General features: G+C 52.2%; 1 protein-coding gene across 1 annotated transcript in view; it reads left to right on the top strand.

Annotated features, from left to right (window-relative positions):
- The window catches only part of NINL (ninein like), a 98,294-nt gene extending 73,045 nt beyond the window's left edge, over window positions 1–25,249 (top strand). The window contains 10 exon segments of the mRNA XM_070382043.1: window positions 597–916; window positions 2,215–2,324; window positions 3,336–3,595; window positions 10,272–10,376; window positions 11,396–11,465; window positions 16,781–16,939; window positions 17,623–17,736; window positions 20,735–20,905; window positions 22,389–22,502; window positions 24,295–25,249. Of these exon segments, the coding sequence (XP_070238144.1) occupies window positions 597–916; window positions 2,215–2,324; window positions 3,336–3,595; window positions 10,272–10,376; window positions 11,396–11,465; window positions 16,781–16,939; window positions 17,623–17,736; window positions 20,735–20,905; window positions 22,389–22,502; window positions 24,295–24,486 (1,615 nt within the window). The 3' untranslated portion in view covers window positions 24,487–25,249.
- Window positions 25,250–26,170: the final 921 nt, after the last annotated feature.

Genomic DNA, 26,170 nt, shown 5'->3' with positions numbered 1-26,170 from the left:
TGGGGCCTTGAGGGTGTGCGTGGCGTGGACCCCAGAGCCTGGGTCCCGGGGGAGGAGCCGGCTGGAAGCGGCATCGCATGTGGCGTCCTCCAGGTGGGGTGACCACGGCCCACCCGAGGCGGGGGGAGGAGCACGTGGACCCACCGTCACGGGTGAACGTGGCGCTCGGGCCGTGGGACCACCTGGGAGAGCGGACTGTGCGCGCTGCCCTTCCTGCCCTGTAAAAGCCGGGTGACCAAGTGGGCGCGTTGAGTTATATTTCATTCTTTGCGTGGATAAATGATGCTTGTTACAAACGAGACCCTTCCTCTTTTATTTTTCCTCTGTGCTGTGCAGCTTGCAGGGTCTTAGTTCCCTAACCAGGAGCAAACCCGCGTCCTCTGCAGGGAAAGCACTCAGTCCTAACCGCTGGACCACCAGGAAGGTCCCAGAGGCCCTTCCTCTTAAGCCTCGTGTCCCCCGAATCTCCCCTACCCCTTACGAGCATGCTCCCCCAACCTCTTGTGGTTTCAGGTGTTAAAAGGTCTCTGTGTTTTCTCCATTTCTCACTTTCACTGCACTTTTTTCCCCGAGCCCCTTCTGGGTATCTAGTGATGGAAGGTGGTGCCAGGCATAAGACGGTGGGAAATGACTCCTGCTCCTTGTCGCTCCCAGAGCAGTTCGGTGCCCGGGTATAGTGTCAGTGCCCCGTCCTGGAAGTTGGGACCCGCTCTGCTGGGGCCTGAACTGTTCCCCAGGTGCTGGCCCTGTGCCCCGCTCCTGGGCCTGGTGGCCGCAGTGGCTGGAGGAAGTGTCTGGCTCTGCCCACAGGACCTGCAGGATCGCAACGACGAGCTGCAGGCTGCCCTGGAAGGTCTGCAGGCACAGGCGGCCCCGAGTCAGCACGGCCGCCTGCCCCCGGGACACGGCCCGGCAGGTAGGAGCTGACTGCTTGGAGGTCGTGGGTCTGCTGGGAGGCGGTGGGTCGCGTGCTCATGCCCCGGGGGTGGGGCGGTGGGCCAGCCCGCTATGCAGGGGGTCACAAGTCCTTCGGACCACTTGTGTGGGAGAAGGGGCCTATCTGAGGCGAGGGGTTTAGGCAACCCAGAGCCCCAAGGGAGATGGAGGAGGATGAAGGTCCTACTGCTTGGACAGAGTAAGTGGTGAAGGTTATGATGACCTTGCTGTGACCTCAGGGCAGGCGTGTCCCCTGTGAGCCTCCTAAGGCAGCGGGGACGGAAGGAGATGCCCCCGGGGAGGGTCATCTGGGAAGGGGAGCAGAGAGCGGGCTGGGGGCGATGGAGGACGGCCTGCGATGGCTCTGACAGGGCAGTCCATGTCAGCTTTCCTCGGGGCCTCCGAGGGCAGCCGGGGGGTCTTCTGCGCACCTGGCCTCTGAGGGGGGCCCTCACCTGCACCTGCAGCAGTGGACTCTGCTCCCCGAGCCACAGCCCTGCTGCCCTCAGCCAGGGGTGGTTGGCGCGTGGCTGCTGTCATCGCATGCCTCGATGAGTGTCAGGGGCCCGTGTGGCCGCAGGGAAGGGGGTGATGGTCTTTATCCCTGGACGGGCCTGAGCTGCAAGGAGTGTGTGGCCCTTGTTGAGAGCCAGGACCTGCGCCCCGGGTGTGGTGGCCATATGGCTCTGGGTCATAACACTGGAGGGAGCCCCAAGCTTCGTGTTGGTGCCGATGCAGCCAAAGCGCTCTCCGGCTGGAGCCTTTTCTCTTCCCCTCGCCCCCATCTAAGGAGGAGGGGCGGTCAGAACAGCAGCACTGTGGTGCAGGGGCCACATGGGTGGTGGAGGCCGGGCTGGCTGTGCATCCAACCGGGGCCACTCCTGACCCAGGCGGCAGCTTCCTGTTGTCAGGGCGATGGGATGCTCTCTTTCCTAAGGTGCTTATCCCAAGTTCTCTCAGCCGGATGTTGCCAAGTCTGTCCCTCTTTTCATGGAAAACAATTCGGGAACTGAAAAGAGCAGGCGAGAGGTCAGGATATGTCTGCTCCCTCACTTTCCAGCCCATCAACCGCATGGATGAAACCCCATCAGTGGCCACACTCCCATTCTGAATCAATGTGAGTGTGCCCCCTACCACGCGTGGCGTGGGGGACACCTGGGCCCAGGAGGGCTGGCCGTGAATCACTGCAGATGGTGACTGCAGCTATGAAATTAAAAGATGCTGGATCCCATGGTGTTCTGGGCAGAACATCAATGTACATGTCCTCTTTATTTTCAGGCACCATCACGTTTGTGGGTGATTCTGCCCCAGCAAGTATAAAAACAGAGATCATGTTGGAGCTGCTGAAGGAGCGTTACCAAGAACTCAAGATCCAGCTGGAGACCAAGGTCAGGGGACTGAGGGAGGCCACAGAGTTAGGGGAACTTCCTGCTGCTGAGACGTGTCTGCACACACGTCTGCCCAGAGTGAGCGCTCAGGGGGACAGAGGTTTGCAGGGAATGTGTGTGACCTTGACTTTGTGCCTCCACCCTCTTTGGAAGGAGGCAGGACAGAAGGAATAGCTAATAATGGGAGGGAGCAGGGTCCATCCCCGTGTCCGGAGGCTGGTGCAGAGGCCAGACCTCCCTGTTTGCCCTGCGCTGGGAAGTCACAGCCCCAGCTCTGTTGCAGCTGAAGCAGATTCTGGGAGCAGAATCTTAGTTCCTGTGATTGCCCTGCACCAGGGGCTCCCCAGGTGGTGCTAGTGGAAAAGAGGAGATATGTCGCCAAGACAGGAGACATAAGAGATGCAGGTTCAATCCCTGGGTCGGGAAGATCCCCTGGAGGAGAGTGTGGCAACCACTCCATCTTCTTCCTGGAGGATCCCATGGACGAAGGAGCCTGGTGGGCCACAGTCCACAGGGTCACACAGAGTCGGACACGACTGAAGCGACTTGGCACGCAGGGGCTCCTAGGCCACCCTGGCCAAGCCTGTCTTCTTGGGTGAATGTGTCTCTTGCTCTGTTACTTGATTGTGGTGGGTTTTGTGGAGGGATGGTGCCCACAGCTTGTCAGGTGTCACCATGGCCACGGGGTGGTCCTGCCCCTGGGTGCCTGCTGTGGCCTTGCCTTCCAGGCCTCGTGGAGGTGTTGTTCCCCTCTGCCCTCCTCCTGCGGCTGCCTGCCAGGCCGCCAGCCTCCCTTCTGCACCTGCGGGCCTCCCCCCAAGGCTGCAGTGGAGGTTACAGGAAGTGATGGAAGCAGGCGGCCACACAAGCCGTGGGGAGCCTTTCACGGGCCCCGGCACCCTGTTGAAGCTGGGCCACCCGCTGTTTGGGTTCTGCGCCCGGCAGCCTTGATTCATCAAGTGAGTTGTGTTTGGGGTCCCCAGTCGACATCACTCATGCCTCTCTCCTCAGGTTAATGACCACGAGAGGGAAATGGAGGTGACGAAAAGGGCCTTTGCAGAGGAGAGGAGGCAGCTGGAGCAGGCCTTCCAGCTCGAGGTTGGCGTGCTGCAGGGTCAGAAGGCCGAGCTGGCGACGCTGCACGCGGAGTCGCAGGAGGTGGTCCGAGGCCTGCAGGAGCAGCTGCAGAGGAGGGCGGAGCTGGAGCGGGGCCACACGTGGTGGCTGAGCCAGGAGAGAGCACGGCTGCAGGAGGCGCTCCAGCGGCTCAGGTCCGCCACCCCAGCTTTGCGTGATCTCAGGTCCAGGGTTTGTTGCCCAGAACCCGGATTTGAAATTGAATTTGGGCAGATTGCTCAGAGTCACAAGTACTTGTTACCTGAGTGGTGAGCCCTGAAAGAGCAGGTTATTTTACACAGGGTCTGACTTTTCTTTCGGCTGCACTGTGCGCATGGCATGAGAGAGCTTAGTTCCCTCACCAGGGATCGAACCTGTGCCCCTGTGGTGGACGCATGGAGTCTTCACCACTGGACTGCCAGGGACGTCCCAAGGAGTCTGACTTTAAAAACACAGTCTCCCTCATCTGTCATCTCGTGGCTCCTGGGGAGGTGGACGAAAGGCCTAAATGCCCCCAAATAATGGGAAAGGCCTTTAGTTTGGGTTAGTGGAGTTCTTGAAAGAAACTGAGATTTGTGAGCAAAGGAGAGAACAGGTTTATTTGGAAAATTGGAACATGATCTTCTGTGCTAGAGAAGAAGGGCCCACACGCCCATCCTCCGGGCCCCACCAGGGAGCTGGGGCTGGAGGCCTGAGGGGAGGCTAAAGGTGGGGAGGAGGTCTGTGAGCTGGTGATGGAGTGTCAGGTGTGCAGCCTGGCCCTCCTCCCCGGGCCCCCTGGGGCCCAGGCCGGCACCCACTCCACCTCAGGAGCCCAGGCCTCTAGAAGGGCTTTGCCAGGAGCCTCCCAGCACCACCCAGGAGATGACCTGGGTGACTGCAGGCAGGCCCAGCTGTGTGTTGTGGTTGCAGCTCTCTACCCAGTGTCTTTTGGTCCCGTGAGCGCCCACACGGCACTCCCGCAAGCTCATCGCGTCCTGCAGAGACAGAGTCTTTGTGAGCTGTTGTGTCCCTTGTCTGGGCAGAGGACACTGGCTCACCGCACACGCAGGTGTGTCCAGCTGAGGAGCCAGCTCCTGCCCGCAGGGTGACCATGCCACGTTGCTTCACCGGAAAACAGATCACGTGGGATTTATGATAAGCCAAGGAATAAATGTCAGTGCACCTCCCAGCTTGAGAAAGAAAATACTGGCATAGCCAGTAGCCCCAGGCTCTGTTCCCAGACCCCCTCCCTTCCCCCCGAGGCGCCTGGACTGTTTATCACCCTCTAGACCTTGCTGTAGGCCTCTGCCTCAGACGCGGGGGTCCCCCATGATGTGGAGCCTTGGTCGTGGTGGGCTGACCTCTGAATTCCCTGCTCCATGAAGCAGAGGTGGTGCTGGGCCTCACAAGTGGCAGAGCCTCAGGTGAACGTGTGGACCCACTGTTGCAATTGCGGCTGCGATCGGAGGCTGGTCTCTGGCCCAGTGGACCTGCGAGTCCACATCAGGCCCCTGGCACACTCCGGGGCCTTTCGTGCAGGAGCAGCCCAGCGGCCACACGCCCTCTCTGCTCTCTGTCTCGGGCACTTCCTCTGGACAGGCACAGGAGCCGGTGCTGTCCTCGTCCTCCACCCAGCCCCCGGGCCCAGGGGCTGTGCTGGGCCTCTCCCCGCTTCTCCTGACTCGCTGCATGCCTTGGCTTGTTGGCCCCACAGATAACATCACAGTTCCAGTCTCAGTGGTGTCTGGATCATTGGACAGGGTTTCCCGGGCACCTGCCACCTGCTGTCACAGCTGAGGGAGCAGCCGGGAGTGAGACAGGTGTTTGCAGCTTTCGGCCCCAGGTGGGTGGGCGGACAAAACAAGGCTCCATTCTTCAGCATCTGTAACCCTTGTTACAGGTCTGTTCAGGTCTTATGTTTCCTCCTGGGTCTGTCTTGGTAGATTGTTTCAAGGCATTTGGACATGGCCGTTTTTCAAATCTCCAGACCGGGCGTTGTACTGAATGGTCCTCAGCTTGGATGCCAGGTTAGATGCCTTCCTTATGGGGCCATCTTCTTTACTCTGATGTGTGGTCTTTTGTGAAACTGTCTTTGGAGTACATTCCCTCAGTTTTTTTAATCTGAAAATGTCTCAGCTTCTCTCCCATTTCTGAAGGCTGGTCTTCCTAGAAGCACAAACCTTGATGTGCAGTTGAAGGTTGCCCTCTGCCCTCTGCCCTCTGACCTGGGCAGGCTGCTCTGTGTGAGCATCCATTTTCCATTGCTGCAGTGATGAGTTACCAGGAAGTCAGAGGCTTAAAGCATCATCACTTAGGATTTCACGGTGCTCGAGCCTGGAAGTCAGAAGTGCCTACGACTGGGCAGGAGTCTTGGTGTTGGCAGCTGCCTTCCTTTCTGGAAGCTCGGGAGGAAACCTGCAGGCCTCCCATTCTTTTTTTTTTTTTTTAAACTTTACATAATTGTATTAGTTTTGCCAAATATCAAAATGAATCCGCCACAGGTATACATGTGTTCCCCATTCTGAACCCTCCTCCCTCCTCCCTCCCCATACCATCCCTCTGGGTCGTCCCAGTGCACCAGCCCCAAGCATCCAGTATCATGCATCGAACCTGGACTGGCAGCTCGTTTCTTACATGATATTTTACATGTTTCAATGTCATTCTCCCAAATCTTCCCACCCTCTCCCTCTCCCACAGAGTCCATAAGACTGTTCTATACATCAGTGTCTCTTTTGCTATCTCTGTGTTACACCGGTTATTGTTACCATCTTTCTAAATTCCATATATATGCATTAGTATACTGTATTGGTGTTTTTTCTTCTGGCTTACTTCACTGTGTATAATAGGCTCCAGTTTCATCTACCTCATTAGAACTGATTCAAATGTATTCTTTTTAATGGCTGAGTAATACTCCATTGTGTATATGTACCACAGCTTTCTTATCCATTCATCTGCTGATGGACATCTAGGTTGCTTCCATGTCCTGGCTATTATAAACAGTGCTGCAATGAACATTGGGGTACACGTGTCTCTTTCCCTTCTGGTTTCCTCAGTGTGTATGCCCAGCAGTGGGATTGCTGGATCATAAGGCAGTTCTATTTCCAGTTTTTTAAGGAATCTCCATACTGTTCTCCTTAGTGGCTGTACTAGTTTGCATTCCCACCAACAGTGTAAGAGGGTTCCCTTTTCTCCACACCCTCTCCAGCATTTATTATTTGTAGACTTTTGGATCGCAGCCATTCTGACTGGTGTGAAATGGTACCTCATAGTGGTTTTGATTTGCATTTCTCTGATAATGAGTGATGTTGAGCATCTTTTCATGTGTTTGTTAGCCATCTGTATGTCTTCTTTGGAGAAATGTCTGTTTAGTTCTTTGGCCCATTTTTTGATTGGGTCTTTTATTTTTCTGGAGTTGAGCTGTAGGAGTTGCTTGTATATTTTTGAGATTAGTTGTTTGTCAGTTGCTTCATTTGCTATTATTTTCTCCCATTCTGAAGGCTGTCTTTTCACCTTGCTAATAGTTTCCTTTGATGTGCAGAAGCTTTTAAGGTTAATTAGGTCCCATTTGTTTATTTTTGCTTTTATTTCCAATATTCTGGGAGGTGGGTCATAGAGGATCCTGCTGTGATGTATGTCCGAGAGTGTTTTGCCTCTGTTGTCCTCTAGGAGTTTTATAGTTTCTGGTCTTACGTTTAGATCTTTAATCCATTTTGAGTTTATTTTTGTGTATGGTGTTAGAAAGTGTTCTAGTTTCATTCTTTTACAAGTGGTTGACCAGATTTCCCAGCACCACTTGTTAAAGAGATTGTCTTTAATCCATTGTATATTCTTGCCTCCTTTGTCAAAGATAAGGTGTCCGTATGTGCGTGGATTTATCTCTGGGCTTTCTATTTTGTTCCATTGATCTATATTTCTGTCTTTGTGCCAGTACCATACTGTCTTGATGACTGTGGCTTTGTAGTAGAGCCTGAAGTCAGGTAGTTTGATTCCTCCAGTTCCATTCTTCTTTCTCAAGATCGCTTTGGCTATTCGAGGTTTTTTGTATTTCCATACAAATTGTGAAATTATTTGTTCTAGCTCTGTGAAGAATACTGTTGGAAGCTTGATAGGGATTGCATTGAATCTGTAATTTGCTTTGGGTAGTATACTCATTTTCACTATATTGATTCTTCCAATCCATGAACATGGTATATTTCTCCATGGCCTCCCATTCTTGATCCACACCTTCCTCCTCTGATGCCAGCAGTGACTAGTTGGTCCTCCTCGTGCTCCATCCTGACTCCCAGTCTTCTGCCTGCTCTTCCACAGAGAAGGGCCCTAGTGGACAGTCTAGGACACTCTTTCCATCTAAGGGCAGTGAATTAGCAGCTTTAATTCTGTTTGTTGCATTGATTCCCCTTTGCTATGAAATAGCACATTTGCAGTTTCTGGATGCAGATGTCTTTTAGAGGCTGTTATTCTGTCTCCACAGGAGGTGATCTGAGTTGTGTCATCTGGTTGCTGTTAGCTTCTCCATCTTTTGTGGTTTTTCTTTGGTGTGTTTAGGTGTGTATTTCTTTCATTTTAACTTTTTATTGAAGTGTTATATGCACACACAAAAAATACACACGTGTATACAGTTGGAAGAATTGATGAATTGGACACATCTGTGTCACCACACCCAGAACACGTCCCCAGGGTCACTATTCCAAGTCGGGATAGTGGTAACCCCTGGGGGCTCTGGGGAACCCCATTTTTTGTTCTCGGTGCTGGTGTTCCTAAGAATGGAATTGTTGAGTCATAGGGCAGAGGTGCCGTTTTCTTTTTACTTACCATACTTAGAAATATTATGCCTGCTGAGTATATAGATTTGTGTCCTATGAAAATCTTTCAGATATTCTTTGTAAAATATTGCCTCTCCCCTCCGTGGCCTTTTCAGTTGGATGTATGATATTAGATCTTTTCACTTTTCCTGCTTTTCTTAACCTCTCTTTCATTTCTTGCAGCTTCTTTTCTGTACATGGCATGTTCTGGGTACTTTTTCATATCTCTGTGTTCCAGGTCAGTGATTCGTTCTTCAGCTATATCTAATCTACCAGTGAGCTTTTCTTTTGACATTGATTTTTTTTTTTCATTTTCTAACATTCTATTTGGTCCTGCCTGATCATTTCTGATAGCTTCTTGCTTGCTTGTCCACTTTTTATTTCCATCTTTTATTTAAGTAAACATTTAATAATATTTATCCCAAGTTTGTGTCTGATAATTCCAATATCTGGGATCTAATTCTGTTGTTTTGGCTTCTTCTGACTCTCATCAGTGGTCCTTTCCCACATACGTTGTGGTGACCTTTGATTGTGAGCTCATGTTCACACGATGTTTATCTCTGGGACTCTTGAGAGCTGTAGTAGAGGGTTCTCCCTGCAGAAAGGATGTGTTTTGCTTTTTCCAAGAAGACTTGGGAGCCTCTTAATCTGAGACCGCTTAAGCTACTCCAGGGAACCAGCCCAGCACACACACCCCTGGTGTGGTTTCTCCACACCGATGTAGGTGTTGGCCTCAGGGTGACGCTCAGGGCAACCCCATCTTTGTGCTGCTTAATGCTCACAGCTCTGATTTCAGCATTCGGGTTTTTGTTTAAGGCCCATGGAGGCTTCTATAACCTTCTGTGAGGACACCGCACCTTAAATGATCAGCTATGCACGGCTCTGGTTATCTGGTGAATGTGGAGGACTAGGATAAGGCAGCCACCATCTTATTCGAGGTCCAGGAAACTGGAAACAGAACCCCACCCACCGCTGCCACCCACATACACACACACACCTGTCTCGAATCAGTTTTGTTTACCATCCAGGAGCCTGAATAACAGTTCAAAATACAGATCTCATTGGAGATCACTCTCCTCATTGAAACCCTTCATTTCTTGTAAACTTCCATTGACTTCTGTGTCTTAATTTTTCTGTTTAGTTCCTCATGAGAAAAATGAAATCATACTTATGCTTATGGAGATACTTATGCTTGATATTATAAGAATAATATATTAAACATATGAGGTCATGTGCTTGAGTACTTTTAGATTGAAAAAACCAGAAGCTAATGCCAGGTAGAGACCTAATGTTTAGGGGAATAAGTGTCAGTGACACCAGCACATATGAAGGATAGATTTTCTGGGCGGCAGGTGTGGGTTTCAAGCTGCCTCCCCGTGCTCTTTATTGGTCAGTTGCTCATCTGTTGCACATCACTGGAGTTACCTTCCAGGGAGACTAAGAGCATTGGAAGCCAAGGGCTCCAGGCAGACTTGGCCTGGGCAGCCTCTGTCAGCACTTGCTTTCCCCTCCTGAAGGTTCCACGTTGCATCGGATCACCCTCCGTCTGCTGCCGCGGGCATCTTTCCAGTTTCCTCCAGTGCTGACCTCAGGGTGTAGGACAGGGGGCACTCCCCATAGGATTCAGCTTCCTGAGTCCTCGTGTTCCTCAGCTTTGTGCTCGGGGTCCCTGGGGGGATTTCCTTGCAACAACTCTGTGAGGACTCTCACCCAGCATCTTGCATTGGTGCCAGCTGTGAGCACGGTGACATTTCAGTGAAGGTAAGGAGATGCAGGAACGGGCCAGCTGTAAACACAGTGAACCAAGGTGCCGAACACACTAGTCACTGGCTCTTTTAGGAGCTAAGAAAGCTTTGTTTTTCTGTAGCTTATCTCTTGGGAGATGCAAACCAGAGCAGGTTAACACTGGATACAGGGAGGGACTGGTGCCCTGTGTCCCCATCCAGGGAAGGAAAGTGGGGCTGTGGGTCATTGCAAGACCAGACTCTGTCGGATGACCAGCTCCTGGAATTCCCACTCTTCTTTCTTTTTAAAATTTGTTATCCAGAATCGAGTTGGAAAAGCTTTCTGAAGAAAACACGCTCTTGAAAAATGAGCTGGGGAGGATCCAACAAGAGCTTGAAGCTTCAGAAAGGACGGAGGCTGCACAGAGGTAAGGGCCAGCTCATGGGTCCCACCCCAGCCACCCATCCCAGACACGGTTTGCTCATCACAGAAGAAGCTCAGAGGGCATTACTGTAGAAGGTGGGACGTGTTCACAGATAACCCACATTCCAGGAACAGTCAGCAGAGAACTGTGCTGCCCTCCGACCAGCCTTGATGGGCACGGGAGGGCTCAGGCGTCCTAGAATACTCCATAGCGTGCTCAAGGGTCAGAGGAGGCATCCTGCATCCCTGTAGGGGCAGGAGGGCCTCTTACAACCTTCCTGGGCCAGGAGAATCTGTTTCTTCTTGTCCTGATGATGATTTCAGCCCTGCTGTTGTCCACGGTTCATTCCTGGTCTGTTGATTTCAGTGTGTCAGAGTCAGGGGTCTAGGGCAGGGGCCTGAGCACTGAGGCAGGAGCTGTGTGTATTGTAGAGGGATACTTGTTGGTAGATTTCAGCTTTCACTATCAGAGCCTCATCTAAGAAGGGTTTGGCTTTTTTTTTTTTTTTAATAAAATTCAAATGAGCTCAGCTGTAAACTGCTGAGAATGTGGTGTTGATTTGATAAAAAGTGCCTGACGATTAAAGTGTGGAATCCAGAGTGGATGGTCACCCAGCGATCACTGTTACATTACAGCAATTCTGAAATCTGAAAGGTTTCTTCCCTCCAGGAACCATTTTCCCTAAGTTTGGTGCTGGGGCCCTTTTGACAGCAGATGTCAGCAAATGTAAGGCTGTGTTGATTGTTATGCTTCTGGGTATGAAGAGCACTCCCACGTGCTGGAGAGAGATTAACATGTGCTGTGCAACTGAGGAATGTCGTGGAGGGTTTGTTCTTACAGTGCTGGCAGGGTTCCTCTGGCTCCCAGGCTGGGATCCAATTGGACCAGCAGCAGTAACAGTGCAGGACAGTAACAGAACAGTGGCTGTAGGGTATCGAGAACAGGTGTACAAACCAGCCACCACGGTGACCACGGTGAGCAATGACTCATCAGTGACACTGTTAACTTTGCTTCTTCAACAGGAAGGAAATTGAGGTTTTAAAGAGAGACAAGGAAAAGGCCTGCTCTGAGATGGAAGAGCTCCGCACACAGGTTAAGTATTGACCCCTGGTGTGAAACGGATGCCCCCCTCCCTTTTCCATTGTTTTGAAATAATCTCAAACTTGCAGAAAGGAAACACAGAACATTTTTATGGAAGTTACAAGAGTTGCTGGCCCATCAGCCCCTCCCACTCCAAGTTGGGGAATCACTGTGGATATGACGGGGTGTAGCCTCGTCAGCCACGGCCGGGACCTCGTGTGGCTTGTCTGCCTTTCCTTGTTCTTAGGACCTGGTGCTTTTGAAGGTTATAAGCAGTTGTTTTGGTGTGTCTAAAACTTCCTTATAATTGGATTCCGATTATGTGGGAACATCCCCTTCTCATTCTATCCTGTCCAGGAACACAAGCTTTAGTGACGTCCTTAGATTCTTGGTCAGGTGCTGTTGGCCAGGCTTCTTCACAAAGTTACTTTCCCCTTGGTAATTACGGAACATTTTATAGGAAAATCCTTTGAGATGATGTGAATGTCCTGTTCTTCATCAAACTCTCACCCAGTTGTTCTCCCTGTTTATTTAATGGGTTATAATATGTTACCATCAGTATTTATTTTCATGCTCAATTGTCCCAGATTTGGCTAATAAGAGCCCCCTCCTGGTGAGTTCTGGGCCCTCCAGACAGGTCCTGGTCATTATTTGAGTACTTCCTTACTTTCTAGTGTCCCATGATATTCCAGGTTCATCTGGTACTTCCCTTGCCCCAACCCTGGAAGCAGCCACTTCTCCAAGGAATCCTTGGTGACTTTTAGCTCAGAATGGTACTTGGAGACCAAGATTTGGGTACTGGGGGTGTTCACGGCTCCAGGATCATCACTATGTCCAAATACAGTTAGTGCGTGGAACTAGGGAGTGTATATTTATGATGCTCACATGCATGTGGTTTCAGGTATATTTATTTGTACACCTCTCTACTAGAAATCATAAATTCAAACTCTGAAATTCCAATATCACAGGGATGGTTCTAGCTTTCTCTCTCTGTATTTATAACTTATTCCTCTAGCAGTGAAAAGCCTGGTCTCCATCATCCTCAGTGGATGGACTTACTGTTTGGTCAGTCCCCTTTAGCCTGCACGTGAATGCCCTTCTCACGCTGTTTAGCGCTGACCACCACACTGGTCTCCCTTTGAGCCACGAATAAGTGTTTTCTGCACTTGGTCTCTCTTACTGGCTTTTGTACCCAAGCACACAGCTAGGAGGGCTTCCCTTGTGACTCAGCTGCTAAAGAATCCACCTGTAGTGTGGGAGACCTGGGTTTGGTCCCTGGGTAGGGAAGATCCCCTGGAGAAGGGAAAGGCTACCTACTCCGGTATGCTGGCCTAGAGAATTCCAAGGGGTTGCAAAGAGTTGGACACGACTGAGCTTCTTTCACTTCACTTCACACAGCTTGGATGTGTCATTCTTTTTATTTTTTTAAAATTGAAATTATTACTGATAATTGCAGGCTCACATGTGGTTGTAAGACATATATTACAGAGGAATACACTCTGTCCAGTTTCCCCAGGGACCACATTTTATTAAACTTTAGTATAGTGTCTGTGTTAGTATGCTAGGGCTGCCATAGCAAAGCACCGCAGACTGAGGGGCTTACACAACCAAGTTTATTTCCTCACAGTGCTCGGAGTTAGAAGTTCAGGTCAGGGCGGGGCTGGTTTCTTCTGAGGCCTCTCTCTGGTTTGTACACAACTGTCCTGCCTGTGTCTTCACATGGTCCTCCTTCAGATGCGTCTGTGTCATCATCTCTTATTAGGGCACCATCATACTGCATTCATACGACCTCGTTTTACCTTAATCACCTCTTTCAAGACCCCGTCTCCAACTGCAGTCCCTCTGTACAGGATTGGAGGTTTGGGCTTCAACATTGAATTGGGGTGTGAGGGGGCGCAAGTCAGCCCTTAATGAGCATCACAGTCAAGCTGTTGACATTGATGCATCCGTAGGTCTTACTTCCCCAGTTTTTTTTTTGCGGGGGGGGGGGTGGTGGTGTTCTTTTTCTTGGGGGAGGGGCTTCGTTGCCCCACGGCACGTGGCATCTTAGTTCCCCAACCAGGGATGGAACCCGAGTGTCCTGCCTCGGAAGGCAGGTTCTTAACCACGGGACCACCCAGAAAGTCCACGTGCTCCCGCAGCTTTGCTTATGCTCTCGTGTGGTGTCAGGTCTACACGGTTTTATTCCCTGTGCAGGTTCATGTCTCCACAACCCAGCTGCAGCGCCACTAGGTCCTTCATATTGTTCATTCACAGCGACATCCGCCATCTGTCTTTCTGCCCACCTATCTCAGCCCCAACAGCACCCTTACGGCAGAAAACAAAGAGGAACTGAAGAGCCTCCTGATGAAAGTGACAGAGGACAGCCAAACTTGTACCATTTCTCCAGTGACACACAAGGAGCCATCCCAAATGAGCTCTCTGGGACTGCCTCTCCACATACCACGGCTCCCTGCTGCGTGTCCACAGTAGTTTCTTCCTGCCACTGGATGGCATTCCAAGGCGTTAACGTCCCACAGCTTGTTTTCAGTTCAGTTCAGTCTCTCAGTCGTGTCCGACTCTGCGACCCTATGGACTGCGGCGTGCCAGGCTCCCCTGTCCATCACCAACTCCTGGAGCTTGCTCAGACTCATGTCCATCGCGTCGGTGATGCCTTCCCCCCATCTCATCCTCTGTCGTCCCCTTCTGCTCCTGCCTTCATTCTTTCCCAGCATCAGGGTCTTTTCCAATGAGTCAGTTCTTCACATCAGGTGGCCAAAGTATTGGAGTTTCAGCTTCAGCATCAGCCCTTCCAATGAATATTCAGGACTGATTTCCTTTAGGATGGACTCGTTGGTGTCTGCACCTTGCAGTCCAAGGGACCCTCAAGAGTCTTTTCCAACACCACAGTTCAAAAGCATCAATTCTTCGGCACTTAACTTTGTTTATGGTCCAACTCTCACATCCATACATGACTACTAGAAAAACCATAGCTTTGACTAGATGGACCTTTGTCAGTTTTTTAACATGCTATCTTGGTTGGTCATAGCTTTTCTTCCAAGGAGCAGGCGCCTTTTAATTTCGTGGCTACAGTTACCATCTGCAGTGATTTTGGAGCCCAAGAAAATAAAGTCTGTGACTGTTTCCATTGTTTTCCCATCTATTTGCCATGAACTGATGGGACCGGATGCCATGATCTTAGTTTTTTGAATGTTGAGTTTTAAGCCAACTGTTTCATTCTCTTTCACTTTCATCAAGAGGCTCTTCAGTTCCTCTTTGCCTTCTGCCATAAGGGTGGTGTCATCAGCGTATCTGAGGTTATTGATGTTTCTCCCGGCAATCTTGATTCCAGCTTGTGCTTCATCCAGCCTGGCATTTTGCATGATGTACTCTGCATGTAAATTAAACAAGCAGGGTGACAATATACAGCCTTGACGTACTCCTTTCCCAATTTGGAACCAGCTTGTCTTAATGCTCACCTTTTAAAGGATGGCTGGGCTGATTCCAGTTTTGGGCCGTCACAGAAGCTGCAATGAACGTTCCTAGGCAGGTCTTTGTGTGGATGGTCTTCATTTCACGGGATAGATGCCCAGGAGACAATTACTCATCTGTACGGCAGCTACATGTCTGGTTTTATATGAAATTGCCCAGCTGTTTTCCAGAGCAGCTACTAAGAGTTAATGTTCCCGCCAGCGGCGTCTGCCAGGTCCAGTTGCCCCACATCCCTGTCCACACTTGGTGTTGTCACTCTTACTTTAGCCCGTCCAGGAGTGAGTGACACTGGGTCAGAACAGCTGGCGGGGGCTCCACTTGGCTATCCCCTCGCTGGTTCAGGCCTGGTAAAGAAGGAGGTTTCCCTCGAGGGCAGAGAGCAGAACGCTCTGTGTACTTCAAAACAGGCGCGGTCCTAGTCTACTCAGGCTCATACAGACGCCACAAGCAGGCGGCTTCAACTACAGGGTTTATTGTCCCAAGGTTCTCAAGGCCACGGTCAAGGCGGGGCCGGCCTGGTTCCCGTGAGGCTCTTCCAGGCTTGTGGGGAGCCCCTCTCACTGTGTCTTCTTATAAAGTCACTGTCCCATTGGATTAGGACCCCACCTTGCGAGCACATTTAACCTGAATTACCTGCCAGCAGCCTTGTCCCCAGACTGGTGACTTTGTGGACCCGGTTCTACCCACAGCAGCCACCTTGTTCAGGCCTCCAGCCTCTGGCTCCTGGTGAGCTGTGACGCTCTTCGCCTGTCTTTCTTGCTGGTTTTCAGAGCATTGGTTTGCCCTGTGACTTCAGTTCTCTGATGGGCCTGAGAAGAGTTGTTGACTTTCAGTTACTCAGCTTTTTCTTTGTTCTTGCTGGGAGGGTGGGAGTGACGACTTCCAAGCTCTTTCCAGGCCAGAGCGGAAATGGCGTTTTGTTTTTCTCGTGGGTCTCTGCACATTCACTGTCAGGACATAGAAGCGTAGTAGGTTTTCACCTGCCGACCTTGTGTCCTTGCTGAGCGCCCACTCACTCTGGGAGTGCGTTTGTCACCTCTGGTTTCCCAGACTCCTGCTGTACCCTGGAGACACCCGCAGTTCCCATCTGCCTCTTCCCACCGCTGCCTGCCTCCCCGAGCCTGGCTGATACGGTGGGAACAGCCACCCTGGGGCGACAGTGATGCATCCGCCTAGCTGTGCATGAACCCTGCTCCGAGGCACAGAGGGCTTCAGACCCTCAGCCTCCGGAGCAATTGCTAGGGAAAAGCAGAGGAGCAAAACATGGTTTGTGTGAAGGCGTGTGACACACGGTTGGCGATAACGAGCTTCCTTGTGTCGCCTGCTGGCTGCCATTTATCCCAGGCCGCACCGCCAGCGTCCAGCATCCACTGTCTGCAAAGTGGGTCATTTCATCAGTGTGCTGTGTTTAATGACAGTGATCAGATTTTTAAAGAGAATCATGTGCCTCAGGTTTAGCTAGGGTTCTGGGTTTTTTTTTTTCTTCAACTTGTATAAGATAATGTCAGAAATAACTGTGGGAGAAACGAGAAAAGCATGCCAGTTCTCCAGAGCAGTGATGGGATGTTGATGGGATGTGAGTGCTCCTGGTGCCCAGCATTTATTTCTTGGGGGATTGATCACAGTTCATCCTCCACCTGGTGGCCTGAGAGCCCGTCACTCTGGGGACACTGAGCGAGTGCCTCACCCACTAGTTGCTAATAGCAACCCCACCCCCAGCTGTGATGACCAAAATGGTCTCCAAAGATTGCCAAGCATCCCCTGGGGAGAAGAGTGTCCCTGGTTGAGGACCCCTGGGATGCTGCTGGCTTAAAAAAGTAACTTTCCTACCTGTGTTTTCTCCCTGTTTGTTCCAGAGTCAGAAGTGTAGGGATGAACTGTCCCAGCTCAACCACAGGGTCCTGCAGCTCAGAGAGGAGGCCTCTACCCACCAGACCCAAAGCGAGAAGAGTCCCGTCACCGTCCAGCTGCTGACACACAGACTGGAGGAGGCCGAGCTCCGGGAGGAGCTGCAGGTGAATGGCGGGCAGGGCAGGGAGGGGCAGGCAGCCCGGCCTAAAACAGACCAGGGACAGCCCTGACGTGCCTGCAGGTAATAAAGCAAGGGGCTTCACAAGCAAGCCCTGACAAATGTGTGAACTTCTAGCAGCTTTTGCAAAGCCTGGTACCTCTAGAGAAAGTAGCAGAAAGGAATTAAATCCTGATGATAGGAGCCTAAATTGGGGTGACCTCTCCAGAGGCCATTAGGCAAAACATACATCAAGAGTGGTCAAGAACGTTGGTGTGCTCTGACTTCATGATTCTGCTGTGGGAACTTTACTGAACATTGTGTATGGACTTAGATGAACATATTTTCATTGCTCTGGTGTTTATAATAGCACAACAGAATTGGAATCAGCTTTGAATCATCAACCGTATTGACTAAGTCAGTAAATTATGGTGCCGCCATTAAAAACCACATTTTTGAATAGTGTCTAATGCTCTGGACGTTATAAAAGAGAAAGCATGGCCCACGATGTCGTGGTGGCAGCATGTGTGTGTGTGTGGAGGAAGGGCCAGGAGATACAGCATGTCGGGTGTGCTGTGGTCACTGCTGACTTAAATTTTGTAATTCTTGCTTTTCTGAAGTTTCTGCATTAAGCACGTATCACGTTGCTAGTGTTCTTCTTATACTTGTGAAACCGATATTTAACAACAGGGTAACCAAATCCAAAAACTTGAACTTGAACTTGACCGAGTGACTCGGGACCGTCAGAGCCTGAGACTGGCACAGTCACAGCTGAGAGAGGCCCTTGAAGAGAGTCGGAACCAGGTGAGTGTGCATGGTGGTCCCAGGCTGAGGGGAGTCAGCCTCGCCTCTGACAGCCTGCACGGGACTAGTCCGGCCAAGGGCTTCACGGGGCTGGCTGAGGCCACACAGCTAGGGGGCGCCCTCCAGGCCGAGGATTCAGTCAGGCCCCGTCCAGGGTCAGGTGGAATGCGAGTGAACCGTGTGAAGGGCTGTGCCTGTTCCCTCACGAGGGCAGGCAGGCATAGCAGCACCTCTGGGTGTGCCCTCTGCAGGTGGAGGAGCCAGGGAACACGGAAGGTGGCCTCCGAGGTCCAGGCCGCTGGCGGAGCAGCCCCCGAGGGGACCAGCTGCTTGCCCTGGTGGAGCCCGGGTGTCACATGCCTGTTCATGTGTGTGGCAGTGCTGCCAATGCCCTGCCCTGCACTTGTCTGATGCCTGCCAGGCTCAGAGATGCAGCAGCGGGGAGGCAGGGAGCTCACGGGCTGGGACACACAGATGTGAGCAGAGTGGGCCCAGGAGGGGTGGGGGTGCCTGCCAGAGTGAGGTGCTGGGACGCAGGGCTGGTTCTTCCGAGGAGCTCGAGCAGGAGGAGAGGAGGGAGCTGATGGTGTGAGGTGCCCTGAGGGCCTCAGGCCCTGGTGGACTCAGACATGGGGTGCGCTTGGAGAGCCAGGGTCTGCAGGGGGAAGGGGCTGTGAGAGAGGGTCTCTAAGCCTCGTGTCTCTGCTCAGCCTGGCACCAGGTTCCCCACCTGGCCCCTGGTCTGACCCCTGGACTTAGCTGTGGACACCTGGTGTGAGAGGTCACTTCTCAGATGGCCCAGGTTGCAGAAGGGTCTGTCTGCATGTGGGACCCCTCCCTGTCCAGGGTCTTAGGAGGGGCTGGCAGACCCCTGTGGGCCCAGCCCCCCACTGTCAGCAGGCACTTTCTCCAAGGTGTCTCTGTGTACTGGGGCCCCCTTCCCTGTTTGTAGTGCAAAAGGAACCTTGAGAAATTGCTGGACTGGTTTGAGCCTTTGAGGTGGAGAAGACAGATCCACCCATGGGCAGCAGGACTGGGCTGCCGGAGGCTTCCATGCCTGCTGGGGTTGGGGGATGCCCAGCACTCAGCCGCTGTCACAGGCAGGAGCAGCTGCTGTGAGGCAGCTGGTGTCACCTTTGGTGAGTTAGATGAGGACCCCCCGAAACACACCTGGATGAAAGTGTGCAGAGAGAAGTAAGGCACTTACAAGGCATCTAAAGACCATCAGGGGTGCAGAGGTGAGGGTGCATCCAGAGCCGTGAGGAGGGAATGGTCCTGAGGTCACAGGGCCAGCAGGGAGCCAGGCAACAGAGAGGGCAGCTTACAGGGCCGGCATCCCAGGGTGCTGTGGGCGGGGGCACCTGCACTGCCCTCTGTGGCATCGGGTCCTTGTTGCGTGGCAACCAAGCACCCAGGAAGGGCAGACAAGCATCCAGGCTGCTGAGCACTGCGCCAGGGGTTTCCTTAGCATCACTGCCCCACATTTGGCCGGGCCAGCCTGGATTCAGGGTGGAGAGGTCCGCCATCGTCTGAGGGGCTCACTGCCCCACCCCAGCACCCAGAACACGGAGGCCCTGGCTTCCTGGCTGCAGGGGCCCCACTTCTCTTCTGGGGACATCCTGCCTTCTCACGTGGTGGTCGAGCAGGGCTCTCCGGAGCAGGCCCACTCTCCACCCACACCTTGTTTTACAAGGAGGGCCTCAGGGGCACTCAGCTGGGCCGTGCTGAATACTGCCTGGCCTAGGAGAGTGGACGGTGAGGCCTGTGGTCAGGCTTCAGGGCTAAGCAGAGCATCGCTGCAGGAGGCAACAAGGCACCCAGGCAGGTGTGTGGGACTCAGACCTGGGCAGGAGTGACTGCATAGTGATCATCCGAAGCTCTAAAGCCACAGGGAGGTGGCTACGTCTGGTGGAGGGTGTGTGAGAACTTTCCTCCCCTCTCTTCATCCCAGGAGCGTGGCAGCTGCTCCGCTGGACCTGTGTGTGTGGTGTGCTTCTGGGGGTCTGTCTGGGGAAACTGCCCAGGGTGGCCCCTCAGACACGGGTGACACAGGCCAGTGAGGGAGTAGGGCTGTGGCTCACAGTTTCACCCCTGCCCGGCCAGGATGGCCAGTGCCCTCCTCCCCTGCCTGCCCTCAGCAGGGCCCCTGGTGGAGCCGCCACCTCTCCCGTCCACGGGGTCTCAGAGGACAGGTCTGTGTGCTCCAGACGAGGCCGCCGGAGCCCGTGGTGTAAATGGTGTTTAGATGGCCTCCCAGGCGCTCCATTCAGGGAAAGTGGCCAGGCTCTGGGCAGCCTGGTGCCAGCGATCCCATGGGTTCTGTGCCCAGGAAGCAGGTGGCCGAGTCCGTCCACATCCACACCTCTCCAGATGCTGTGCAACCACCTCCGGGGCCCTGGCCACAGCCCGTCTCAGGAGCATGAGCTCTACATTTAGAGGGAGGCTGCTCTATGCTGCTGGTGTGAGTCCCATTATTGAAGGAATTAAACCCAGCAAAGAACCCAGGGGATAAACAGGACAGAATAACTTGATCCTCCCAGGATCCGGTACGAGGTCACAGGGAGGGCTACAGGCAGGCCTTCCAGGCTCTCAGGGTGCAGAAGCGCCCCTGAATGGACTCTGTGTTAGTCGCTCAGTCCCATCTGATTCTTTGCAACCCCATGGACTTTATCTTGCCAAGCCCTTTGTCCCTGGTATTCTCCAGGCAAGAATATTCGAGTGGGTTGCCATGCCGTTCTCCAGGGGATCTTCCCAACACAGGGACCAAATCCACGTATCCTGTGTCTCCTGCATTGCAGGCGGATTCTTTACCGTCTGAACTACCAGGAAATGGAGTGTGGGCATCAGATAAATGGACTCTTTAGAAATTGTGGGCTCTGCTGGACACACCCTTCCCTTGTGGGGTGCCTACCAGGTAGAAATGCAGTTTTCTGTGTCTGGTGGTGACCCTTTAGTTCTGGGCAGTCACCGCACAACTGCTGTGCCTTTTCCCCGGCAGCTGTATGGAGCCACCCAGAGGCTGCAGCTGGCCCAGTCGCAGCACACCCAGCGGGTACAGCAGCTGCGGGAGGAGATGGCACAGCTCGTGCCTGCAGTCCGCGTGGCTGAGCTGCAGCGGCTGCTGGAAGGGGAGCGGTGGGGGGCATGGCGGCTCCAGGAGGAGGCCCAGGTGAGTAGGGACCAGGCTCGGGGGCCAGCTGGGGGTGATGGGGAGGGCGAGTAGGCTTTCTGGTGCCAAGGCGAGGATGGCCTCACAGCCCTCCCACCATGTGGGATGTTTATGGAAGCCACGGGACCCGGCTTCTGCTGGGAGCTGGTGGGCATTGAGCGGCCAACCCTGAGTCCCCCAGCCTGTTTTCTGGGCTGTGTGTGTCTGTAGCCAGCCACACACGTGACCTGCTTCCAGGTCTGAAAGGTGGTGATAGAAGGGCCACAAGAGAGGGATGGGCAGGGATAGCTTTTCAGGAGTGTAGGCAGGTGCAAAGGTCCTGGGGTGGGCTATGCTTGGCATGTTTCAAAGCAGCAAGGGGTGTGGGGTGCTGGTTGGACAAGAGATCAGCACAGTGACAGCATGGACTTGGGGAGCCCTGCTGTGTGCCAGGCTCACATGCAGAAACAGAGCTGCTGCCTTAAAAGGGCAGCAGAACAGTGGCTCAGCGCGTGCACTGTGGGGGACTGGATCCTGGCTCCACCACCTGAGCCGAGTGGTTTAACTGAGTGAGTGATTCAACTCTCTGTGCTTCCATTTCTTTCAACCTCTGGTGGCAGTGGTTCCCACCTCAGAGCAGTCTCTCAGGCATCAGTGAGTGAGCACCTCAAAGTGCGAGCCTGGGGAAGCACATTTGGGTCCTCAAAGTTCATGGGTCAGTGGGAGGGTGAGGAGCGGCAGAGGGCTAGGTGCCTTCCTGAGGAAGGAATTTGTGCAAGATTGGAAAGGTGGGTAAAATCTGACATTTGTAAAATACAAATTCTAACAAAGAACAGCCTTATAGCATTATGCAAACACGTTGTGCTGGAGAGACATTTAAGCTAGGACAGATTATTGACAAAGGAAATTTAGTCAGAGATCCCCTAGAAAGACTACCATGATTGGGGAAACTCAACTTTGAGTCATTTAGGATTAAAATCCTAGGACAAAGAGTCTCTTATCTGCTCACACTACAGTGAGAAGTGCAGCTTTGTGGCTTGTGAGACATTTCTAACCATCCCTCCCTATAGATGAAAGGTTAGCCAGATACTCAGATTTTGTACACTTCAGCTGATTTCCATTCTAAAGTAAATAAGCCTGAGATGATTCTTTTTATTTTATTTTTTTTTTATTAACGAGGCAACTTATTAACCCAGCATCATTTGTTCTAATGCTTCTTGTTGGCAGCTGCCACCTGTCCAGCGATCCCGTCCAGATCTTTCTGTCCCTGAGGCGTCAGTTTGCGCCCCCATCTTGGTCCTTTTCCACCATTTTCAGCCAATGTACCGTGTTGATCTCTGCCACTGCTGCTGCTGCTAAGTCACTTCAGTCGTATCCAACTCTGTGCGACCCCATAAACGACAGCCCACCAGGCTCCCCCGTCCCTGGGATTCTCCAGGCAAGAGTACTGGAGTGGGGTGCCATTGCCTTCTCTGGTGTTGATCTCTAACCTCCTCTTATTCAGGAAGCACATGAAAAGCAGCTGAAAGCAACAGAAGAGCGGGTGGAGGAGGTGGAAATGATTCTGAAGAACATGGAAGTGCTCCTCCAAGAGAAAGTGGGTGAGCTGAAGGAACAGGTGAGTGATGGACGCCTCCTTTGGGCGTCCGGGTAGCTAATGAGGGAGACAGGACCCCAGAGAACCCTGTGTCCTGCGGAAGTGCTGAGAAGGGGAGAGGAGGGCAGGGAGAGGGGAGAGAGAGGCCTTGCTGTCCTATGAGGTCTGCTTGCTGCTCCAGGAAGTGAAATGTGAGCATCTGTGGAAATGCTTAGTTCCACAGTGACCGAATGTGGTTTACCTGGAGCGCCCTGAGCCGCGTCCCCAGTTCGAGTCACTCCACGCAGGCTGCCTGCTCCAGACCCCCACTCCCACCTGTGTAGCCCCTGCCCTGCCGGCACCACCGCCCTCCAACCTTTTCCGTCCCTGGGTCCTCACTTTCCTTCCCAATCATCAGACTCCTGGTGACCCCCTACCCCCAGTCACTCTTGGTAAAACCTCAACCCCAAGTAAATCTTGAGGCTCCTACATGCTGGGGGAGGGGGCGGGTAGGGGTTGACTGTCCCTACTGCCGCCTTTCCCCCCTCCCTGTCTGGGGGGCCCTTCCGCTCTGACCCCAGCCCCTCTCCCCTCCTCTCAGTTGTGACTTGGGCTGTGTCCCCGTAAGACCAGAAGGTCCCAGAGAAATGGCTGTGCGCTCAGCTCGCCCAGCCCCGCTTCTGCCGCCCCCTCTCCGGTCTCCTCAGCACCGCCTTCCGGAGCCCGGTGCTCCCAGCGAGTTCTCTGCTGCCTTGACAGGCGCCCCTTCAGAGCTGTCTGCTCCCAGCCGCCCGGCCACCCAGGGGCCCGTCTGGCTCTTCAACGCGGCCCTCGGTGCGGAGCAGAGCTCCCATCGCGCACCCCACGCCCCGTCTTTTGGGTCCTGACAGCTGGGCTCCTCGTCTCCTCTGCCAGCCCCTCAGCAGCAGCAGTCTTCCTTAGATACGTTGGAGCTGCGGCCTGCCTCAGAGTAGACAGCGGCTTCTCCGGTGGCCTCGAGATCCTGCAGGACCTGGCCCCCTCCCCTCGGCCCCTCGCCCAGCCGGCGTGGCGGCCCTGCCTTCCTCACGGGCCTCCTGGCCGTTCCTGCCACCGCGCATGCGCCGGCCTCTGCCCGGGAGGTTTGCGTCAGGCAGCCGCCCGCGCGTCCTCCATGCTTCTTTCAGGTCTCTGTGCACCTCAGGCTCAGCCGTGTGTCCCCCGCCTGGGTTCTCTGTTAACACGCCACCTGACACTGCGCGCTCTGCTGGCTCCTGTTAGAACACGTGCCTGTGGGAGCAGGGCCGTGGCCGGGCAGCACTGGCCCGCAGAGCTGCTCGGTAGCTACTTGAGTGAGTGGCCTCAGCGCGGACTTTCAAAGCCCAAAGCCAGGACCCCTGCGTCTTTGCATCTTGACTAGTGTATCCTGTGTCCCCATCACTGAAGCCCCTGTCGGTGTCGTGTGGGTGGCACCCAAGGTGCCTCGGTGCGTCCCGGCTGGCATGGTGGGCCTGCAGAGCGCACTGAGATAAGGCCATCATTTGGGTACTCTTGACAGTTTCCTCATTGATTTTTGGAGGCCTCCAGATTTGGGTCTTGTCTTCTTCATTTCGTGATACATCAATTTGTACAAAGTTGGCTTAAATTTTCTCTGCCACATAGTTCGTCAGTTTCCTCTCTCATGCCAGGATAACAAAACCTGTCATTACATCTAACATGTCTCTGATTTGTAAGGTTCCCCAAACTAGTCTGAACGCGTGTGGAGGAATAGGAAGGGAGAGCTGGTGGCGTGGCGTGGCTGTGTTAGACGTGCAGTAAGTAAAGTAAAGACGTGGTGGCTTTCTCCCCTCTCCAGTTTGAAAAGAACACCCGATCTGATCTGCTGCTCAAGGAGCTCTATGTGGAAAATGCTCACCTGACAAAAGCGCTTCAAGTCACTGAAGAGAAGCAACGAGGTGCTGAGAAAAAGTCCCGATTCTTGGAAGAAAAAGTTAGAGCTCTCAGCAAACTGCTCAGCAAGATTGCTACAGCATCCCTCGCTGTGTAGACTGCTTTTCTTCCTGGAGTTCGTTTTGAAAGAACATCTTTAAAGTAAACCACTGTGACGCTGTAACTTATTGTGGCTCACTGGCTGTACACCCCTGGATAGACGAGGATTGTGATTCTGTTTATCTCACAAGCATTTAATGAAGGTCTGTGTGCCAGAGGCTGGGGAAACAGGTTGGAAAAGACTACTTTTTTTTTTAGTGGTCCTTGGGTAACTTCCAGAGTTACATTCCTAATTTTGCTACTGACAAGCAAAACAGATTATGGGGTTCCCAGCAAGGTAAATGGTAAAATAAAGCAATTTTAATGTTGCACTTCTGACCTTGGCTACAGAGATTCAAATGCAAAGTCAGGGCTCTATAGTTTTACCATTGCACTGTTAGTGCTATGGGTTTAGTCACTGGCATTCTCGTTGGTGGATTGATATAGACACTCCAGAAATGTACTTTCTGTGACTTTCAACTGGCGATAAGGGATAGAGGAAGGAAGCCTTTTTGTCAGGGCCTGTTCCACCACGAGGGAGTCTAGACAGTGCTGGTATTTTAGGGCTGTGGACTCAGGGAGGATGGTATCCATTGTGAATGCAATCTTTTCCTCATTGAAATGTCATCACACTGGAAAGTGTATGATATGTTTAAAAAAAAAAAAGGGAAAAAATATAGTTTTATATCCAAAATATACATAAAGTATGGTCATTTGGTTTATCAGAATAAACTACTGTAATATGAAGTCACTGTATTTGCAATAAAATCCTTTTCTATTAAAACCGATTAACTTCTAGATATTTTTTAAACTAAAATATTTCAGAGAGATAGAAAAATAGTTCTATAGGAAGCACTCATATGTACTACATGAACATGCAGATGTGTTAAGGACGTTGTTACAGCATCCTGGACAGAGGCCCAGTCCCTGTTCTACTGCAGCCAACCTCTCTCCCCGTCCTGGTGGCCTCCGCTCTCCTGAAGCTGCTGCACGCCCCCTCCCCTCCGTCTGTCTGCACATTTACTGTCCCTGCTTGAATGAGAAAAGCCTTAAACTGGGGGAATAGATGGAAAGATCAGATCTGGGGTAGGAGGACTCAACAACATAAAGTGGGCTCTTCTCTCCATGCAACTCTGGTCACTTAACCTATGACAAAGGAGGCAAGGATGGACAGTGGAGAAAACCCTCTTCAATAAGTGGTGCTGGGAAATCTGGACAGCTACAGTAAAAGAATGAAATTAGGACATTCTCTGATACCATACACAAAAGTATACTCAAAATGGACCAAAGACCTAAATGGAAACTTTTAGAGGAAAACATAGGCCGAACACACTTTGAGGGAATTCTCTGGCAGTCCAGGGTTAAGACTTGGCACTTTCACTGCTGTGGGCCTGAGTTCAATCCCCGGTCAGGGAACTAGGATCCCACAAGTCGCATGGCACAGCAAAAAAAAAAAAAAAAAAAAGCTCTGACATAAACTGCAGAACTATCCTTTTTGATCCATGTCTTTGAATACTGAAAAAAAAATAAAAATAAACAAAGGGAACTTAATTATACTTAAAAGCTTTTGCACACCAAAGGAAACAAAAACAAAATAAAAAACTAACAGGGAAAATATATTTGCAAAGGCAGCAACTGACAAGGGATTAATCTACAAAATATACAAATGTAGCTCTATGTCAAAAAAATAAAAATAAAAAACC

Source organism: Bos mutus, chromosome 13 (assembly GCF_027580195.1).
Source record: "Bos mutus isolate GX-2022 chromosome 13, NWIPB_WYAK_1.1, whole genome shotgun sequence".
Taxonomy (NCBI): domain Eukaryota; kingdom Metazoa; phylum Chordata; class Mammalia; order Artiodactyla; family Bovidae; genus Bos; species Bos mutus.
This window is presented reverse-complemented; position numbering and strand designations above follow the sequence as displayed.